Below are 21,401 nucleotides of genomic sequence, written 5' to 3' on the forward strand. Positions count from 1 at the left end.
CTGGGAGAGGCTGAAGAAGAACATACTGGGCTAGATGGACACTGGGTCTCACCTGGTATAAGGCAGCTTCCCAGTGGAGGCAATGCATGGGGTCAGGTCTGGCATATAGGGTGGCCACTTATGGATTGCCAAAAAAGAGGACACAAATCCCCCCCAAAGAGGACAGCAAATTGCATAAAACTTCCATATGCAAATGTATAGGTGTAGATGTAAATTAAGAAATATTAGAGTTTAAATAGAAACACACTACATCTCACCATACCAGTGGAGGCAGGTGGCTCCAGTGTCAGCGGGGTGGCAAATCCACTCTGGGTTTCAGTCGGAATCAGCCACCCTGGAGAGCTCCTTCAGAGTTCCAACTGAAACCCGGAGCGGATTCACCACCCCCTGACATCGGAGCCACCAGCCTCCGTGGCACCATACTGTGGAAGACATGGCCAGGTGACCTGCCCGCTGCCCAGGGGCTCAGTGCTGATGAGCCACAGTTCCTCCGCTTCTTGATTTTTAAACCGGAATTAGACAAGAGAGCCCTTCAAATAGCAGACAGTCCTCTGGCAGCTCCTCAAATACAGGACTGCCCTTTCTAAAAGAGAACACATGGCCACCCTATGTAATACCCCACTGCAGAACAAAGCCTTCCTTCCCCTCGCTTCTGCCCGCTTAGGAAAGCAGATCTGCCTGTAGAAATCTCATTGCTGGATGTTAGTGACGAAGTGACCCAGATGCACTGGGCCTAGGTATGGCAGTGTGCGTCTGTTCAGCATTATTCTAACAAGGGAGCATCAATACCTTTGAGAAGAAAACCTGCTCCCCCCCCACACACACACAACATGATTTTAAGAAAGGTAGCACTGTTTCAGAGGTATACTGGGGATCTGTGTGAGTTCCTTTGCATAAAATACATAGGTACACATAAGCGCCTATTACCTTTCCTTCAGTATACTGAAGATCAGAAGAATGAATATCACCCATGCAGAGCAATTTGCCAATATTAATATCCACTGCTCCCTTCTTTCCTTGTCAATCAAGGTTTTAAAAAGAGGGACACACACACAACTATCCTTGTGTGTATTAGGGATGTACAGATTGTGTAAAATCCATGCCATCTGCCCATTGATGGAATTTGATTTTTTTGTTTCTGATTTGCACAAGTGCACACCTGTGAAAATTCACAAATTCTCCCCAAATGTGCATTTTCATGCTTTAGCCTTTGGGGAAAAGGTGCATTTTTGGCCGTTTCAAAAAAAAAAAAAAAACTGGTATTTTTCTATGACAAAATCTGAGCAAAATTCAGGAAACTTAGAGTACCGGCCTGCAAATCCGTGAAAATCTGAACTCATTTGGTTCCATTGCTGATTTCTCCGACACCCTGTGCGCGCTCACACACACACATGTAAATATTTCTTGTAGTATAAAAAAAGGCTAAATGAAGAACATGGATGCATTGTGGGCATCCATTATTTAGAGCAATGGAAGAGAATAATGCAGTCACGGGGAAAGTACAGGCACGATCCAGTCCACAGCTAACTTCAGTACAGCAAGTTCTGGACACAGAACTGGAGTACTGTGTCCAGTTCTGGGCACCACACTTTAAGAAGGATGCAGACAAGCTGGAGAGGGTTCAAAGGAGGGCAACAAAGATGATCAGGGGACTGGAAACAAAGCCCTATGAGGAGAGACTGAAAGAACTGGGCATGTTTAGCCTTGAGAAGAGAAGACTGAGGGGAGATATGATAGCACTCTTCAAGTACTTGAAAGGTGGTCACAGAGAAGAAGGCCAGGATCTCTTCTTGATCATCCCAGAGTGCAGGACACGGAATAATGGGCTCAAGTTACAGGAAGCCAGATTCCGGCTGAACATCAGGAAAAACTTCCTGAGTGTCAGAGCAATACGGCAATGGAACCAATTACCTGGGGAGGTGGTGGGCTCTCCCACACTGGAGGCCTTCAAGACGAGGCTGGACAGCCATTTGTCAGGGATGCTCTGACTTGGATTCCTGCATTGAGCAGGGGGTTGGACTCGATGGCCTTGTAGGCCCCTTCCAACCCTACTATTCTATGATTCTATGAAGCCCAGCTAATCCATCATTAGCAAAATGTCTGTCATTGTGATGGGCAGAAGGAGTGATATATGCGGGGGGGGGGGTAATAGCACTGTCTAGAGCAAGGGCCAAGATACCTCCCAATTATTTTCAAGAACATAGCCCATTTATTTTGCCCCATAGAACACAACAGACAACAGAACCATTGCCATGTCTGCATAAGCGCCAAGCCTCCCGTTTCAGATTGTGGGTCCCACTGGAGTGTGACAAACCCAGGAATTGTTCGCTTTCTATTCTTGATATTCCACATATATGTATATGGAAGGAATGCCTAACATGTCTAGCCCTTCAGTTAATTAATATGGTATTAGATGGTACCAGTCCAAAATGTTTCCCCATACCTGGCATATAGATTATTATAATCTTTACAAAAAATTGAAAATTCAGTTCATGAAAAGACTAAGATGAATACAAACTGGGTCCCTGATTTTTTAAAATAGCAATTGCCTTCTCTCTCTCTCTTTTTTAAACAAAACTCATCCTTTTATTTTATAATAGAGATTATAAATAAATTGAAAGTGTGCATGCAGTCAACTGCATATTATACAAGCAATATCTATGTTAATAACTGTTTTCTTTGGCAGGCCAGGATCCAGCTGGACATGCAATATTTACATATCAAAATCCATTTTTTTGTGTTCAAGTCATATTGAATGCAAGTGAAAATATATATGTTTTATATATATTTATATATATATATATATATAATTTATTTCATATATTGTATACACATACACACATACATGAGTGCATGTCTGTGTGTGTGTGCATGCCCATTTCACAGTATACACTTAGTATACAAAGAAAAAAAATAGGCATATATTAAAAGTGGATTTCATCTTTTTCTGATTCAGGTGATACGGGCCTTGAAACACTAAAAATATCCTGACAAGGAATTTGGGATGGTAGCTGAGGAGGTAAATGGGATTTTGGAGAAGGTATCTGGGCTGTGTTCTTTGCAGACAATATCTTTAAAATCTCTGCCACTTGCTTCTCCAGGACAGTCATTCGGCTGCTTAGCAGCTGGATGTCTTCTTTGAGTTCATGTTTGACCTCCTGGAGGGTAGTTTGTAAGGCCTGTTCAGGGATGGGGTAAAAGGGGTGTTTTGCATCTGCTTGAACGGGGCTGTGTTCCAGGGGGCTGCGGTTCTCACCGGCCTTGTCTAAACGAAGGTCACTTTTAGTTATCCCACTGTCGCAAGAGTCTGTTTTCCTCAGCGGGTTTTTAGTCACACCGTTCTCCGAATCGACAACCTTGGGGTCATCAGACAATAAACCCATGGACTCTGCCTTTGTGACATTATTCCAGTCTTCCTTTTTCTCTTCTTGACCCGCCATGTTGTTTTTTAGTCGAAGCCAACCTTTTCCGTTCCCATTTTTCATCCTCACGGGGCTGGTAGCCTTGAGGCATTTGGGGTCGCTGTTGCCATTTGGCTTGAGCTCCATGGCATCCCTGTTGTTCTGTTTGAGGGCCTCATTGGTTTTCACATAGGACAGTGATGTCTGGATGGGTGTGATCTGTGACACAGTGACCACACTTGTGCCGGTGATGGCGGCACCGTTTTGCATGGACCGGGTCTCCACCTGGAGGGTGTTCCTCTCTGGGTCAATGATGGTAGTGCCTTGGTTCCGCATTTCCTTCTGCTGCTTGAATTTCTGGAAGAGCTTTCTTACAGGGTGGTCCACGGGGATGCTCAAAGTCACTTCGTTCTTCTGCCGCAGGCGCTCCTCCTCCTCTTTTTTGACATCACTGATTTTCCGGAAAATAATCTGCAAGGGAGAAAAACCAAATACACAGTAAGGAACAAGTGAACTTTTCTTGGGGTCTGGGGTGACAAATACATACTTCACGTGACCAGATATTATTGGCTTTGTGAGAATAACATCTCTTTTTTTCTTTTCTTCTTTTGCAATTTTCTCTACAAGGGAATTCAAAGGAAATTGACCAAGGCAAGCTGTGGACGATAGACATAGCTATCTAAATTCAATTTATCCATTATTTACTACTGTATAACCATCCACCCTTATATATGCCAGCATCGTTCATTATGCTACAGTATTTCCCATGGGGACCAGTTTGGTCATATTTTACATGGTGCTAGGAACCACAAAAATATAAAGCAAAGATATTTTATGATCTATTTCCTCAAGGCAAGACCCAACGAAGAGAGGAGGGGAGAGATGGGGAGAAAATACTTCAGTGTACAGTTAGAGGAAGGTGTGTTGACATATTTATTTATTTATTATTTATTATGTTTATATCCCGCCTTTTTTCCTCTTTAAGGAACCTGAGGTGGAATACATAATCCTCCTCCTCTCCGTTTTATCCTCACAACAACAACCCTGTGAGGTAGGTTGGGCTGAGAGGCAGTGACTGGCCCAAAGTCACCCAGTGAGCTTCCATGACCAAGTGGGGCCTAGAACCCGGATCTCCTGACTCCCAGTCCAACACTCTTGCCACTACACCACACTGGCTCTCTGATCAACATATGTTGATCAGTATTACAATGATCACACAGTTTTTTGAGCATGACACCTGACAAACCGACTGGTAGCAGTTCCAAAAGCCGATGAACCTGTTGCAGTTAATGCAAGGGATATATGACAAAAAGAACATACTTGCACCAGATCTTATGCATGTGTACTGGAAGTAAGTACCACTGAGATTGATCAGGCTTATAAGCAAATGTTCAAAGGAGCTTTAAAGCAAGATAGCTATTTTACCAAAGCTAGTTTTACAATTTCACTCAGCTCCTTGTTGGCTTAATTGCCTCTCTCCAAGTGCAGATGCAAAAAGATGCCATCTTGAGTGCCATTTTTTGGTAGAAAAGCATGGTACAGATCAAATCAATCAATCAATATAAGCATACTGGAGATACTAACTCACAGTGACTTTGACATGTGTTCAAAGGTAACCTAATAATATTACATATCAGGTTAAGCAGTATCTGATACCCTTTATGATATAGATAATCCCTTAGTTGGTCATAATAATCTTTTTTTCAAACTTTCAAGGGAAGACACCAGGACTTTGAGATGAGAGGTTAGGGGATATGGGTACACCACAAACCATTTTGGAGTCCTCCTTTCGAAGCCTGGAGGGTTTGGGCCTCCAAGCCAGAGGAGGAAGAGTCATAGCTCAATGGTAGAGCACATTCCACACATGCAGAAGGGTCCAAATTCAATCCCCACCATCTCCAGGTAAAACTGGACTGAGAAAGACCCACACCACACCCAGGACCCCCAGGGAGCCACTTCCAGACAGAGAAGTTAAGAACACTGAAAGCTTCCCTATACTGTGTCAGGCCCTTAGTCTGCCTAGCCCAGTATTGTTGACACTGATGGGCAGCAGTGGCTCTCCAGGGTTCCAGGCAGGATTGTTTCTGAACCCTACTTGGAGATGCCAGGATTCAAACCTGGGACCTTCTGCTTGCAAAGTGTGTGCTCACTGCTCTATCACTAATTTGATTCAGTGCAAGGCAACTTCATGTATTTCATAATGGGTCTCACCACTGTGATGCAAGGGATATATGACATCACTGTGCTGGAAGGTGCTATTGCGTTCATGATCTGCTTGTGGGCTTCCCCTTGGCCTTGGGGCATCTAGTTGGCCCTTTTGAGAAATGAATGCTGGACTAGATAGGCCTTTGATCTGACTCAGCAGGCCTCTTTTTATGATTTACTAGTCACACCCCCAGCTTCATGGCTAAGGACAAATAACGATAGACGTGAATCGGCAAAACATGGCCCCTCCAAGAGATTCCTGACTTGTGTTGCTGATAATTTCCTCCTACAGAAAGTAGGGATGGCGGAGAATTTCTCCCCGGAACTTTGGGGGGCTGAGCGCCAACGTGTTTGGCCCCCCGAACAAGTTTTGGGGAAAAATCCTCCAAACCCCCCCACCCCCCCCGGGACGGGACTTACCTTCGCCGAATGTCCCTCCCGGCGGCGGGTCCGGCCAGCAGTTCGGCAGCTGTTAGTGCAGGGCGGGAGCGGCAGCCGGTCTTTTGACCGGCTGCCGCCGCCGCCATTCCAACAAAAGAAAAAACAAACCAACGCCCCCATGATAGGCTACGTGACGATTAACGTAGCCTATCACGGCTGACTTTGCAGATCTAGCCGTGATAGGCTACGTTAATTGTCACGTAGCCTATCACGGGGGCGTGTTTTGTTTTTTTTTTAAACATTCAAGTTCGCGGCCGGGCGAGGCGGGAAGCCTCCTCCTCGGCTTGAATTTCGGCCGGAGCGAGGTGGGAAGCCTCCCCCCCCCGGCCTGAACTTCGCGGGGGGAGCAGCGAAGCGCCTCCCCCCCACCGCAAACAAGCTTCGGCGAAAGGTAAGGGACTTTCATCCACCCCTAACAGAAAGTAGAGGAAGGAACTAGAGGATCGGCTATCCTTGCCTTGGTCCTAACCAACAGAGATGACTGAGTAGATAAAGAAGCAGTTACAGGAACTCTGGGGGAAAGCGACCATGTTATACTTGAGTTCTTGGTAGGGATGTATGAAAATCACTTACCTTTCGCGATTATGCTGATGGTGTGGGGGGGAGGCGCTCCGTCCCTCCCCCCGGAATCCTGGATGGGGGGGAGGCGCTCTGTTCCTCCCCCCCCCCGGAATCCTGGCCGGCTGGCTGTGCTCCGCAGCAATTCTGTGGAGCCTCCAGCCGGCTCCGCCAGCAGCCGGACATCCAGCCGCTGGCTAGCAGGGACGCAAATGGCGGCGGCCGTAGCCGCCGTTGTTTGCGTCCCTTCAGTCAGCCGTGATAGGCTAAGTAAATGTTTACGTAGCCTATCATGGCTGACTTAAAAAAAAAAGCAAAAAAACGCGCGTAGGCAAATGGCGGCGGCCATGGCCGCCGCCATTTGCGTTCCTTATTTTGGCACGTCTTAGTCTACTTCTTGGTTCTAAAGGAAGCAAAAGCCGAGTGTAGCCAAATGCGTATCCTGGATTTTAGGAAAGCCAATTTTAATAAACTCAGATCAATGATAAGTAAGGTCCCATGGCAAGCAACTCTAACAAGAAAAGGAGTCCACGATGGGTGGGAGTTTTAAAAAAAAGAAATTTTCAAGGCATAATTACAAACAATTGCAACAAGAAATAAAGGCAGAAGACAACAGAAGAAGCCAATGTGGCTTCACAAAAAGCTCAGAGATGGCCTGAAAACAAAAAAGTACATATATAGGAAGTGGAAGGAAGGCCAAGCTACAAAGGAAGAGTACAAGCAGGTAGCACAGAATTGCAGGGATGGCATCAGGAAGGCTAAAACTAAGAACAAGCTGAGTTTAGCGAGGGATGCTAAAAGCAACAAAAAAGCTTTCTTCAGCTACGTGCATAGTAAAAAACAGAGGAAAGAAATGGTGATTCAGCTATTAAATAAGGATGGCAAAATGCTAACAGCAGACAAGGAAAAGGCAGAAGTGCTCAATTCCTACTTTGGCTCAGTCTTCTCCCAAAAGAAGGTCTATGAGCCCCCTGGCAAAGGCAAAGTACAGGCTGAAGGGGCAGGATTGCAGCTTGAGGTTGATAGGAATATGGTCAAGGAACACCTAATGACTTTGAATGAGTTCAAATCTCCAGGGCCAGATGAACTGCATCCTAGAGTAATAAAGGAAAGGAACTGGCAGAAGAACTCTCAGAACCGCTGTCTATTCTCTTTGAGAAATCATGGAGGACGGGGGAAGTGCCAGATGACTGGAGGAGGGCTAACGTTGTCCCTATCTTCACAAAGGGTAAAAAGGAGGAACCTGGGAACTACAGACCAGTCAGTCTGACATCAGTCCCTGACAGAATTCTGGAGCAGATTATAAAGCAATTCATTGGTAAGCACCTTGAAAACAATGCAGTGATTACTCAAAGCCAACATGGATTTGTCAAGAACAAATCCTGCCAGTTGAATCTGATCTCATTTTTGGATCAGGTACCCTCCCTTGTGGACTGTGAGAATGCTGTAGACATAATATATCTTGATTTCAGCAAAGCTTTCAACAAAGTGCCCCATGATATCCTGATGAGCAAACTAGCTCAAAGTGGGCTAGATGAAACAACGATCAGGTGGATCCACAGTTGGCTACAGAATCGGACTCAAAGAGTGCTTATCAATGGGACCTTCTCAAACTGGGGAGAGGTAACGAGTGGGGTACCGCAGGGCTCAGTCCTGGGCCCAGTGCTTTCAACATTTGTATTAATGACTTGGAGGAGGAGGTGCAGGGAATGCTGATCTAATTTGCAGATGACACAAAATTGGGCAGGATTAGGGATGTACAAATCCCTTACTTGGTTCCGGTCCGGGTTTTCCACGGTGGGGAGGAGGCAATCCGTCCCTCTCCCCGGAATCCACCCTGGCCAGCTCCGCTCCACGGGACGTCCGCAGAGCTGCCGGCCAGGGCCGCCCTCAGCCGGACCTCCGTCTGCTGCCGGGCTGCGGCCACCATTTGCGTCCCTGTGTTAGCCGTGATAGGCTATGTATATATTTATGTAGCCTATCACGAAAAGAGCAGCGACGCAAATGGCCATTTGCGTCCCTGCTCTTTGCTGTGATAGGCTACGTAAATACTTACGTAGCATATCACGGCTAATACAGGGAGGGAAATGGTGGCCGCAGACCAGGGCAGCCATCCGCGGCCACAAACCATGGGCAGCGGATGGACTGGATGGCCATCACCAGGTAAGATCCGTCCCGGGCGAGTTTCATGGGGTGGCGGGGGGATTGCTCCATTCCGCCACGGAATGGTGCCATGGAATCTGGGGGGCTGGATTCTAAAGATCCAGCTGGATTCTAAAGAATCCAGCCTCACTAGAGTCTGTGGCAGAATTCTCTAACATCCCTAGGCGGGATAGCTAATACCCTGGAAGACAGAAACAAAATTCAAAGGGATCTTGATAGACTGGAGTGCTGGGCAGAAATCAACGGAATGAAATTTAATAGGGATAAATGCCAAGTTCTGCACCTCGGTAAAAGAAACCAAATGCACAGTTACAAGATGGGGGATACGTGGCTCAACCACACTACAAGCGAGAAGGATCTTGGAATTGTTGTAGATCACAAGCTGAATATGAGCCAACAATGTGATGTGGCTGCAAAAAAGGCCAATGCTCTTTTGGGCTGCATTCATAGACGCATCGCTTCCAAATCCCGGGAAGTACTAGTTCCCCTCTACTCAGCACTGGTTAGGCCTCATCTTGAATACTGGGTCCAGTTCTGGGTACCACACTTTAAGAAAGATGCAGACCAACTGGAGAGGGTTCAGAGGAGGGCAACAAAGATGATCAGGGGACTGGAAACAAAGCCCTATGAGGAGACACTGAAGGAACTGGGCATGTTTAGCCTTGGGAAGAGAAGACAGAGGGGAGCTATGATAGCGCTCTTCTAGTCCTTGAAAGGTTGTCACAGAGAGGAAGGCCAGGATCTCTTCTTGATCATTCCAGAGTGCAGGACACAAAATCATGGACTCAAGTTACAGGAAGCCAGATTCCGGCTGAACATCAGGACAAACTTCCTGACTGTTAGAGCAATACGACAATGGAACCAATGACCTAGGGAGGTGGTGGGCTCTCCCATGCTGGAGGCATTCAAGATGGAGCTGGACAGCCATCTGTCAGGGATGCTTTGACTTAGATTCCTGCATTGAGCAGGGGGTTGGACTTGGTCTTATATAGGACCCTTCCAATCCTACTGTTCCATGATTCTATGAATTTGGTGAACAAAACTCAAATCTTAAATTTGGCTCATCCCTGACTTTGAGAATTTTCCCAATCTTTAATTTGGTTTGTCCTGAACTTGAAGATTTTTTTTTTAAGCGTGCATGTTTATTTCTCCTAATACATACATTTTTGCATGCATTTGATCCATTGCAAAATTCAGAGAACTGCAAATTTGGAAGGATAGCTGTGTTTGAATTGGCACATAGGTTCCGAAGTGTGAAATTGGAAATGCAAACCAAATGCATTTCTCCCCCATCGCAAAAGGGTAGTAGGATCAACTGGATGGTGCTTTGTGTTACTTTTTTTCATCCGGAGTTAAACCTGCAAACAGGCTGTAGAATTTGTCCTCTGCCTAGCAGAAGGTCCCTGTCCTCTTTTTCATTAAACAATTAAAAGTTATTGTCAGTTCAAGCAAGCTGCAGTCAGCTTTCGCCAGGACCCCAGCTACATGGCACCGCTTTGACCCCCCACCCTGTCACAACTGCGCAGCAATTAGGGATGTACGAATCCCTTACCTGGCTCCACGCAGGGGCCTCCACGGTGGGGGGGGAGATGCTCCATCCCTCCCCCTGGAATCCTCCCTGGCCAGCTCTGCTCCAGCTCTGCAGAGCTGCCGGCCAGGGCCGTCTGCAGCCGGAGTTCTGTCCATGGCTGGGCTGCTGCGGCTGCAAATGGCAGTAATTGTAGCAGCCGCCATTTGCGTCCTGCCAGGCTGCCGTGATAGGCTACGTAAGTATTTACGTAGCCTATTACGGCATCCTGGCAGGACGCAAATGGCGGCCGCTACGACGGCCACCATTTGTGGCCGCAGCAGCTGGCTGAGAGACTAGCTGCCGCCGCCACCTCCGCCCCAGGTAAGCTTCGTCCTGGAGGGATTCTGCGGGGTGGTGGAGGGTGGGAAGCTGTTCCACCACAGGTTTCGGGGGCGTGAATACCAGTGCATTCGGCCTCACTGAAATCTGTGGCGGAATTCTCCGCCATCCCTAGCAGTAATGCATCTTCGAATCAGCACGCCCTGTGATACACTCGCAATGTACTACGCACTTCCCTAACAGATTTGCCGTGCCGTTTTTTTGCCATTTTACTGAAATGCTCAGCTGCGCAGTCCTGTGAGTATGAGGGTGTGACACTTCAGTGGCTGTTTTGTATTTGAGGGGCTCTTCTGTGTCTTTCCATCCCTTTTTACTCAAAAAGTGGATGTTCTGTGCCCCTTCATTTCCACGCCATCTTTTGACAGATCCCCAGCCCGAGACTCTCGTGATGGTTCGCATTCACAAGCATGAACGGTACGTGCCTACTCATCACTCCGAAATGGCAGCCAGAGCAAAGATGGCACTCCCCCAAGACCTCCCCCACCCCTGGCCCTTGAGCACTGAGTCCAAAAGCAACCATTGCGAAGATACGAAGCTCCAAAAATGTGCGAAATTGTGATTAAATAACTGAAAACGCCCCTCTGTGCCTCTGTAACTGCACAGCTGCAAAGGGATGGGGAGAGTAAAGGGGCATCACAGAGCGATGCAAGCACTATGCATGCCTACAACATGCCCACCGCAAAATGCAGTCAGATTGGGGAAGGGACAGACAGCCAGCAGCTGCAGGGAAACCTGCAGCAAACCCAAAAAATTGCAGCAAAATGATTCCTTGGAACTCCACATTTTCCAGGAGAAACCCATGGATGGCTGTGGAGTCGTGATTGTATCATCTATCATGAGGGACCTCGACTCACACCCACCCCGGAACAAAAGCCAGGTGTAGATGGGTCCAAGCTTTCCATGCAGGTGAGAATGATTTTGATGACACTGCACAGATAACTGCAAGGGGTGATGTGGCACACTAACAGTCCATCTAGAAAGTCAGCTCAGTGATCAAAGCCACCCCTTGTCTTCATTAAAAAACACATGAGCCTTTCAAATACAGTAAAGACCCAGTTGCCGACCCGGTGTTAATGCAGCTGCTTATGCCAATTTAGAACCTCAACATGTTAATTAGAACCTAGTTGAAACAGCAAGGGAAAAAACAGCCCAATGCTTTTATCTCCCCGCTATGACCCAAATACAGAGTGCGTAGATCTTCATTTGAGAGCCGCGCTTTCCTTCATTTGGCTGTACTCTGCAGTGCAAGCTGCAGGGGATAGCAAATAAAAAATTTAATTATATGTTACCCCCTGCTCCTGCTGCCAGCTGATGCTCTGGGCGCTTTACAAAACATAATAACACACTCTGCCATCCTGGTGGTTACAAGAAAATAAAATAAAATCTCATTCAAATATTAAAGCAATTTTTTAAAGGGAAAGAGGCTGGGGTCAGTAAGTAAGGGAAAGACATGTTAGAGAAGAACCTACAGCTCCTGGAGAACCTCAGCAACATTGAGAAAGGAAGTACCAAGAAATATGCATGTTTGTGCACCTACAGATTTTCTCAGATTCTCGTGGATACCTTAAAAAAATAAAATGGAAGATAGCTATTAATAAACCTATTTTCACTCTACTAGCTAAGAACAGAAGCTTTACATTCAGAGGCAGTTTACCTCTGATTACCAAATGTTGGGGACGAACAAAAGGGAATGAATACTATTACACTCCTCATTTTCCAAAGGAGTAGCTGTGTGTTGATCTATTGCTTCATATTTTTTATATATATGTATATATGTATCTATAAATAATAGTCAGAGGGTGGCTGCCTGGCCAGGGTTCTTGCAGATGCTCATTTTATCATTTTTACTTTGAAGGAGAAGGTGTTGACTGCCTGATTGTCTCACTCCTTCCATTGTTATCTCTAAGCATGGTGGAGAATTCCGCCACAAATCTCAGTGAAGCCAAATGCCAGTGCATTCGGCCCCCCGAAATCCGTGGTGGGACGAAGCACCCCCACGAAATGGGCCCGGAACGGAGCACCTACCTGCTGCTGTCAGCACTGCATAGCAAATGGCGGCTGCAGCCGCCATTCGCTTCATCCATATAGCCGTGATAGGCTATGTAAATACTTACATAGCCTATCACGGCTAACACAGGGATGCCAGCCATTTGCCGGGCTGGTGCGGACGCAAATGGCATCTTGTGTAGGGGACGCCATTTGCATCCCTATGCCGGCCTGTGATAGGCTACGTAAATATTTACATAACTTATCACGAAAACAAAACAAAACAGGGAACACAAATGGCAGTGGCTACGGCGGCCACCATTTGCATTCCCTTTTTTTCCCCGCCGTGATAGGCTACGTAAATATTTACGTAGCCTATCACAGCAAAACTGAGGGGTGCAAATGGCATAGTGACCGCCATTTGTGCCCCTCTGTTTTGCCATGAGAGGCTACGTAAATATTTACGTAGCCTATCACGGCAGAAAAAAAGGGAATGCAAATGGCGACCGCCGTAGCCGCCGCCATTTGCGTTGGCTGTTTTTTTTTTCGTGATAGGCTACGTAAATATTTATGTAGCCTATCACAGGCCAACATAGGGATGCAAATGGCATTGCCTACACAGGACGCCATTTGCGTCCGCAGCAGCCCGGCAGCGGCTGGAAGCTCCGCTGCGGGTTGGCCCGGCCTGCGGCTCCGCAGCCTGGCCACAGAGCGGAGCCAGCCGGGCAGGATTCTGGGGGGGAGGAATGGATCGCCTCCCCCCACTTCGAGGATTCCAGGGGGAGGAACGGATCGCCTCCCCCCACCTGCGGAACCCAGCAGAGCCAGGTAAGCAGGGTTTCATACACCCCTAGTTATCTCTGAGAATACCACCCTCTAAGGTGGGTCAAGGTTATCACTGTCATATTATAGAATGGGGGGCTGATTCTGAGACAAAGGTGGCTTGCCTAAAGTAAGTTCATATTATAGGTGGGCTTCAAACTAGGAACATCTGGTTAAGAGCTCAGTCCCTCAGATGCTACAATCTAGATTCACTCTTATCAGAGCAACGTCTTGAGAGAGGAAATAAATCATCTGGCTGGGTTTCTTGAATCTTCCATAGTTCTGCATTTCCAGAGTCTGAGCCTAGCAGTTGCAGGTTCAACAACCATTCCAGGGTGGGCAGCACAAGCAGGGCTCAAACAAAAGGCAAGGTCTCAACAGTCCAGCTGACAGGCAACAAGGTTCTAAGGCAACACAGCAGAGAAGGAGCAGGCAGGCAGGCCAGAGTTCAGTCCAGGTAAGCAGGTCCCAAGGCAACACAGCAGACAAGGAGCAGGCAGAACAATAGCCTGAGTTCACTCCAGAAGTACTCAGTCAAGGCATGTGGGATTCAGGATGATCTAGTCAACACTGTTTCCAGCAACTCACTCAGCCTTACACTGCTGTTTTTATGCAGAGGCTTGTCAGAGCCACACCTCAGCCACACAGCTGTGAGCTGTGACTGCAGCTGAAAAAGGTCCTCCTTGTGAGCAAGCCCTCCATGTGCAAGTAGACCTTTTCACACAAGGAGGCCTCTGGCTCAGACTAGCACTGCTTCTGAGTTCCTATCTTTTTAGGCAGTGTCTCTCCCAAGGGTTTGGGGGTTCCTCTGCCTCCACCCCCACAGGTGATGCTCTCATGGTAGACACTGCTGCAGACCTGGACTCCTCCTGGTTTACTGGCAGGCACGGCTAGTGGTGGGTCATTCCTGGTCCTCCAGTTCTTCCTCCTCCAAGGATTCTTCCAGGGGGGTACGGAACATAGTTATCTCTAGTGGCTGATGTTCCTCCTTTTCCATACTACTAGAGAAAATTAGCCACTAGAAAGAGCAATGAATTGAGCAGAAAAGCCAGCCAGCCAATAGCTTCATCCTTGCCAGTTTGAGGACGCCCTTCTATACAGCAGCAGCAGCAGCAACAACAAAAAGCCATGCTATTTTCCATGTTGTGTATATATGCACGTATGTGTGTATGTATATATGCCTCTTTCCAATAAAATTATGCTCAGAGCAGTTCACAGCAAAACAAAACATCGGTAAAATATATACATTCCTATCTGTTCTAGACCTATTGCAAATATTTCATAAATCATAGCATTTATATCCACATTAGTTAGCGAGTAAAATGACAACATTCCAATTAATTTTCCCTGAACCTATCAAAGGCAACCAACAATACATCAAGGTACTTTGTACCTTGGCTTTAATTTGAGGGGGGAATGCAAAGCAGCTTCTTGCTTGCAGAAGAAAAAAGAATTCATTTTCCTTATTTGATACCTGCTCTCCCCGCCCCAGCTCAAATATTTTGGCCACCTAATGCGAAGAGAAAACTCACTGGAAAAGACCCTGATGCTGGGAAAGATTGAAGGCAAAAGGAGAAGGGGACGGCAGAGGATGAGATGGCTAGATAGCATCACGGATGCAATGAATATGAACTTGAGCACGCTCCGGGAGAGAGTGCAGGACAGGAAGGCCTGGCATGCTGTGGTCCATGGGGTCAGGGAGAGTCGGACACGACTGAACGACTGAACGACAACTCCCCGCCCCCCCTCACATTCTCAGTTACACATCCTGTTAGATGCAGAGGTTTTAGCTAGAAAGAAAGGTGTATGTATATAGGCAAGTTGACACAAACATTATTAGCTGAAAATGTATCAGCAAGGCTCTTTTTTTAATGAAAAACAATAAGCTCACATCAAAGTTAGATTTCAAAAGCAAACTTTGAAAATGTTCGACATTTTGGTAAAATTTTTCATTTCATCTCAGAGACCCAACAAGATGAAACCACCACAGTGCTGAACCCACAAGAGCTGCTTTTTCATGGGAAATCAGACAAGATTTCCTTACTAGAAAAAAAAAATCCTAATAGAACAAGCTTTTGTTGTTCTCCCTTTTGCCTCCCTGAGAATAGAGACGCCCGCACAGAGAGAGACATTTCTGAGTGCTTAGCCCAGAATTAGAAGTTAAAGCCCAGAGGAGGAGGATGGAAAAAAAGAACTAAATTAATCACTGTGTGCTGGCCCTCTGGGGGGAAATGGAAACACGCTCTGTGGCATGGAGAGATGCGAGAGCAATAGTCATTAATGTGATGGGAATTCACTGTTAGGATTCATTTCCCTGGTGTGCGAGGGACTAGCAACATGGTCCCCATGTCACAGATTTTTATTTAAGATTAAGGGTTACCACCGCAACCCTTTCTGTCAATGCAGTTTACGTTTAAGAGGGTGGAGTGGCGGGGGCAGCAGTTGACTCTGGTGCCAGTGAAGGTTAAGTAAAGGTTAACTGATTGTCAGCCCTGGAAAACTGAGGAGGTTTCTTTATCTCTAGCCCAGGGATGGGGAAGATAGTGGTAATATGACATTCTCTGCATTGTTATCCTAGCCTGAATCGTTCTCATCTCCCTTGAGAGTAATGAATGAAACCTAACTCAGTCCGAACACTAACCCAGCCCCGGCGCTGGTCACGTTGCAAGCAGAGGCTGTGCCAGCTGCGACAAAGGCACAGGCAAGCAAGTCGCCCAGGAAAGAGAGAGAGAAGCTTGGTGTGAAGGCAAGATGCCAAGACATCGGTGCTCTGTGTAGAACAGGCGGGATTTGGATTGAGAGAATGAAACACATAAATGCATTCGTAATGAATAATAAAGGAAGATAGCACCAGGGGACAGTGGAGAAGCACATCAAAGGTGACTTCATGTTTTTTCCCTTCCTAGATGGGATCATAGCTTGAGAAGTGCACTGCCGATGCAGCCCAAGGTTGGCCCAGTGTTCTGTTTCCAGCAGTGGCCAGCCAGCTGCCTCTGGCCACTGAGGGCCTTTTCTATTATTTGCCCCCCACCTCCAGCATTTTTTAGAGGTATACTACCTCTGTACTGCGGGGCTGGGGTCCATTTATTTCTCATGATAAAGCAGAGAGGCAGATCTTCCAGTCTTCACTTCTATGTCCATGTAGAGTGTCACCTCCTTCTTTGCCACCAAGTTCCATGATGCCATTCTGCTATCGGGCCATCCAGTTGGCAGCTTACACACTTCAAGCTTGTATTGTTTAAAAAGAAAACCATAACCCCCCTGAATAATCTATACATTCAAATTAACATACTACCTGTTGCCACTGCCACTCACTGTACTGGGTCAGACCAAAGGCCTATCTAGTCCAAAACTTTGTTCCCACAGTGGCTAGTTATTTATTTATTTTTACACTTACATCCTGCCTTTTTTCCTCCAAGGAAGCCAAGGCTGCTTACATAATCCTCCTCCTCTCTGTTTTATCCTCACAACAACCCTGTGAGGTAGGATAGGCTGAAAGTCAGTGACTGGCCCAAAGTCACCCAGTGAGCTTCATGACTGAGCGGGGACTTGAACCCTGGTCTCCCCAGTCCCAATCCAACGCTCTAACTACTACACCACACTGTCTCTCAATGCCCCATCACTCTAACCACTGCACCACACTCTCAACACCCCATCACTCTGACCACTACACCACTCTGGCTCTTAACTCAATGCCCATTGGAAGCCCAGGGGGTCAATGCATACCTCTAATATGAACAATATGATAATGCTGCAGCTGACAATGTGCATTCAGACGTGTTGGTAATACACTGCAGGGTGATTAGGTTTTTATACAGCACTTTTAAGCAAAAGAAAAATTGTCTTCTACTTTTCAATTGGTGGCAGACATGCTCTTGTAGAGGAAATGAATGGGGCACTCAGCAGGGAGAGAAGAAACTTAAGTGATATGTAATAATGGGAGAGAGGCTCGGCATGACCTCTGTGGCAGCACCCACCCCCCTGGAGATTTGAGGGGAAGCCGGGCCATGCCACCAGCCCCACTGACCATCTACTTAATTTCTTTTCTCAAAACAACAGAATGAAATTTAATAGGGATAAATGCCAAGTTCTGCACCTAGGAAAAAGAAAACAAATGCCCAGTTACAAGATGGGGGATACGTGGCTCAACAACACTACAAGCAAGAAGGGTCTTGGAATTGTTGTAGATCACAAGCTGAATAAGAGCCAACAGTGTGATGTGGCTGCAAAAAAGGCCAATGCTCTTTTGGGCGGCATGAATAGAAGCATAACTTCCAAATCCTGGGAAGTACTAGTTCCCCTCTACTCAGCACTGGTTAGGCCTCATCTTGACTACTGTGTCCCAGTTCTGGGCGCCACACTTTAAGAAGGATGCAGACCAACTGGAAAGGGTTCAGAGGAGGGCAACAAAGATGATCAGGGGACTGGAAACAAAGCCCTATGAAGAGAGACTGAAAGAAGCGGGCATATTTAGCCTTGAGAAGAGAACCCTGAGGGAGATAGGATAGCGCCCTTCAAGTACTTGAAAGGTGTCACAGAGAGGAAGGCCAGGATCCCTTCTCGATCATCCCAGAGTGCAGGACACGGAATAATGGGCTCAAGTGACAGGAAGCCAGATTCCGGCTGAACATCAGGAAAAACTTCCTGACTGTCAGAGCAATACGACAATGGAACCAATGACCTAGGGAGGTGGTGGGCTCTCCCACACTGGAGGCGTTCAAGATGAGGCTGGACAGCCACCTATCAGGGATGCTCTGACTTGGATACCTGCATTGAGCAGGGGGTTGGACTCGATGGCCTTGTAGGCCCCTTCCAACCCTACTATTCTATGATTCTATGATTTTTCCTCTTCCTTCCCCATCCCCTTTTCCTTTTGTGTCATGTCTTTTTAGATTGTATGCCTGCTAGCAGTGGTAGAGCACATTTTGTGTGCAGCAGGTCCCCTCCCAGCCCAGGTTCAATCCCTGGCAACTGCAGGTAGAAAAAAAGATGGTTTTGCAGGTGATGGAAAAGGAGCTCTCTCTCTGCCTAAGACCCCAAAGAGCAGCTGCCACTCAGAGGAGATATTCCTGAGCTAAATGGACCATTGGTTTGACCTGGTATGAAGCAACATTCCTGCCTGTGAAACGTGAGAGAGTAGTAACTTACAATCTACTCTGAACTCTCATTCTGCAGGGGTCAGCAAAAGCTAGTCCACCTTTGAAATGCAGAGTACCACACCACACATTTTTGCTCTGCCCTGCCTTGCAGGGCTGGTGTTAGAGGAGGATAAGCGGGGCACTTACTCAGGGGTGCCAAACTGAAGGGGGTGCCAAGCTGAGCTTGGTGACTCAGCATTTGTTGAGCGTGCTGTCTGCAGTGAGCTAGGGCAAAGAAAAGCAGTGTCTTTCACCTAGGGATGTATGAGAATTTCATTTTTGCTCGCAAAACATGTGAGTATACCCTGCTGGAAGCTCTGAAAGTGAGCATGAGCCTGCCTGGCCAAAAATGTTTGCAAATTGTCAAAGACACACTTGTGTTCATCTCTTTCATGATTCCCAGTTAAATTTGCGCAAATTCCCCAATTTGTGCACATTTCCTCTATAGACGGGATCAGCCCTGCTTCAGCCAATGGAGAAAAGTTGTGCAAATTAGGAAATTTTGGGAAATTGGGGGGAAATTGCACAAATCTATTCAGTCTCTTCTCATTTTGCGTAATTTTCCCATTTGCGCAAAGCAAGTGGCTATCACAACTGCGAATGGGAATCAGGCACGAGATGAGTGGCAAGATGATGTTGGAGAAACCCAGTGATCTCAAACATTGCTCGTTCGCCCATCCCTGCTTTCATCTTTGTTTCAAAATTCTACTGCAACTACAACCATGAACTTCCCTCTGTTAGCTTTAAAGTACGTTCCTTTTTCGATTCACAGTTTGATGTCATTTGCTCTAGAAATGAATTAGCAGAACACGGCTTTGCTTTGAGGCAACATTGCCAAATGCTCAGAGCACTGCAAATACTAGAAACGCTATAAATAATAATAGTAGATGCAGTAAGCTGGGTCAGCAGACACAGCAGCAGGGGGCGAGGTAGTGGGGGGGCGCCAAAGGCACTGCTAAGCCCCCATACTACTTATCGTAGGGCCGGCCCTGCCGCCCTGCCCCACCTTTGCAGCATGGTGAGGTTTGCTTCCTCTCATTTGAAGATGTTCCCTTTGTAAAAGGCACAAATTCAAGAAAGACAGCTTTGCCCATCAAGGGGGTATGGTAATAGGATAAACTCTCCTTTTCAAATAGCCAGGAAACTGATGAGGAACTCTAAACCACTGTCTACAGTACAAACATAAATCAGTTTTGTACTACTTTCACTGTCATGGTCCTGGAATTTTTTTGTGGGGGGGAGTGCTTCTGAAACTTAGAAAGGTGGTTCTGTGCCTCCTCCCCTTCAAACTACAAAGCAAAGGATCTTCTGGATAGAGGGAACAATTCTACTCTGCTTTGAAGTATGTAGCGTAGTCTATGGTTGTAGGGATTTTGTACAATCCATTTTGTCTGTGTTTTGTGGATTGTTGGGTGCCTTTTATTCTGTTGTCTGCTCATTGACAGAATGAGTTTTTTTCCAATTTCCAGCATTGCGCAAATTCCCCCCAAGCCCTCCAAAATGCACAATTCCACCCAAAATGTGCATTTTCATGCTTGGGAAATATACATTTTCAGCCAGGGTTTTTTTGCGTATTTTTCTATGGCTATATTTGCATAAAATTCTGGCAAGTCAGTGGAATCGGTGTGACTCGGGAAAAGCCAGTCTGCTGGGGAATCCATGGCTCAGAGTCACAGAAATTCGAACTCATTCGATTCTGTTGCGGTTTTCTCCAGCATCTCTAGTGTAGCTTTCCCCAACCTAGTACCCTCCAGATAACTTGGACTATAAAACCTGTCATCCCTGACCATTGGTCATGCTGGCAGTGCCTGATGGGAGCTGTAAACCAAAACATCTGTAGGGTGCAAGGTTGGGAAGACAGATCTAGTGTGGATATGTTCTCATGAATGTATATCAAGTTCCTGGAAATTTCTACTCCTGGAACTTAAAAGGCAAAGCCTGAATTTTACAGAGGAAAAGTCAGAGGTCTTACCTGAGGGTACATTTATAAGTGGTAATTTTAACAAGGAAACTTATTTTCCAGCATTCTGTTGTACACTTTCTCTCCACTTAGCTCAAATAATTAAACTGGATTTTGAAAATAAGGATCTGTAGAGAAGCTTCAAGCCAAGGACCCCCCAAACACCAGTTATAGTTGAAAACCTCCATGCTAAAAATGCATTAAGCATACAGTGTACTGAACACAATGTTTTGATTTTGGCTTTTTTTCTTCTTTTTTTGCAAAAGGAACACAAATTTCATTGGACAAAAAAGTAAATAATCCTCATTATATAACACAGACTATAAATAAACAACACCCATCAAAAGTGAGCATGCAGTGTTCAAAGGGCCAGGGCATTTTGATTGTTTGTAGCAACTCTTGGGCATAAAACATTATATAAAATTATTTACAAAATGCAGGGAGAAAACTGCCAGAAACTAGATTAAGTAATGATAAGGAGATTTCAAAGCTTCCAGTCAAAGTTGCCAGGGAGGACAGAAGTAGAAAATAGATAAATAGAGATAGATAGATAGATAGATAGATAGATAGATAGATAGACAGACAGACAGACAGACAGATAGAGATAGATAGATGGTACAAGCTACCCAAGTCTCTTTTACATAATCTCAAGTTCATTTTTGCCACCACCCCATTTTGAACACTTTAACGGGGGGGGGGGGTTCTCAGAAATGCAAAAATAGCTGACACAGGCAATAAGTAGGAGTGAACAGAATTTCCAAGGTCCTTTCCTTTTTTGTTCCTCTGTTTTTCTCAGTACAGCAGAACTGAAATGGGTC

At 46.3% G+C, this 21,401-nt stretch overlaps 1 protein-coding gene across 1 annotated transcript in view; it reads right to left on the minus strand.

The window, feature by feature from the left end:
• Positions 1 to 2,569: 2,569 nt before the first annotated feature.
• The window catches only part of KCNH5 (potassium voltage-gated channel subfamily H member 5), a 322,321-nt gene continuing 303,489 nt past the window's right edge, over positions 2,570 to 21,401 (minus strand). The window contains exon 11 of the mRNA XM_084836675.1: positions 2,570 to 3,872. Coding sequence (XP_084692801.1) covers positions 2,925 to 3,872 — 948 coding nt within the window. The 3' untranslated portion in view covers positions 2,570 to 2,924. The remainder of the gene's footprint in view (positions 3,873 to 21,401) is intronic.

This window comes from Heloderma suspectum, chromosome 1, assembly GCF_057233095.1.
Source record: "Heloderma suspectum isolate Gila_16-S chromosome 1, 16-S_ref, whole genome shotgun sequence".
Taxonomy (NCBI): domain Eukaryota; kingdom Metazoa; phylum Chordata; class Lepidosauria; order Squamata; family Helodermatidae; genus Heloderma; species Heloderma suspectum.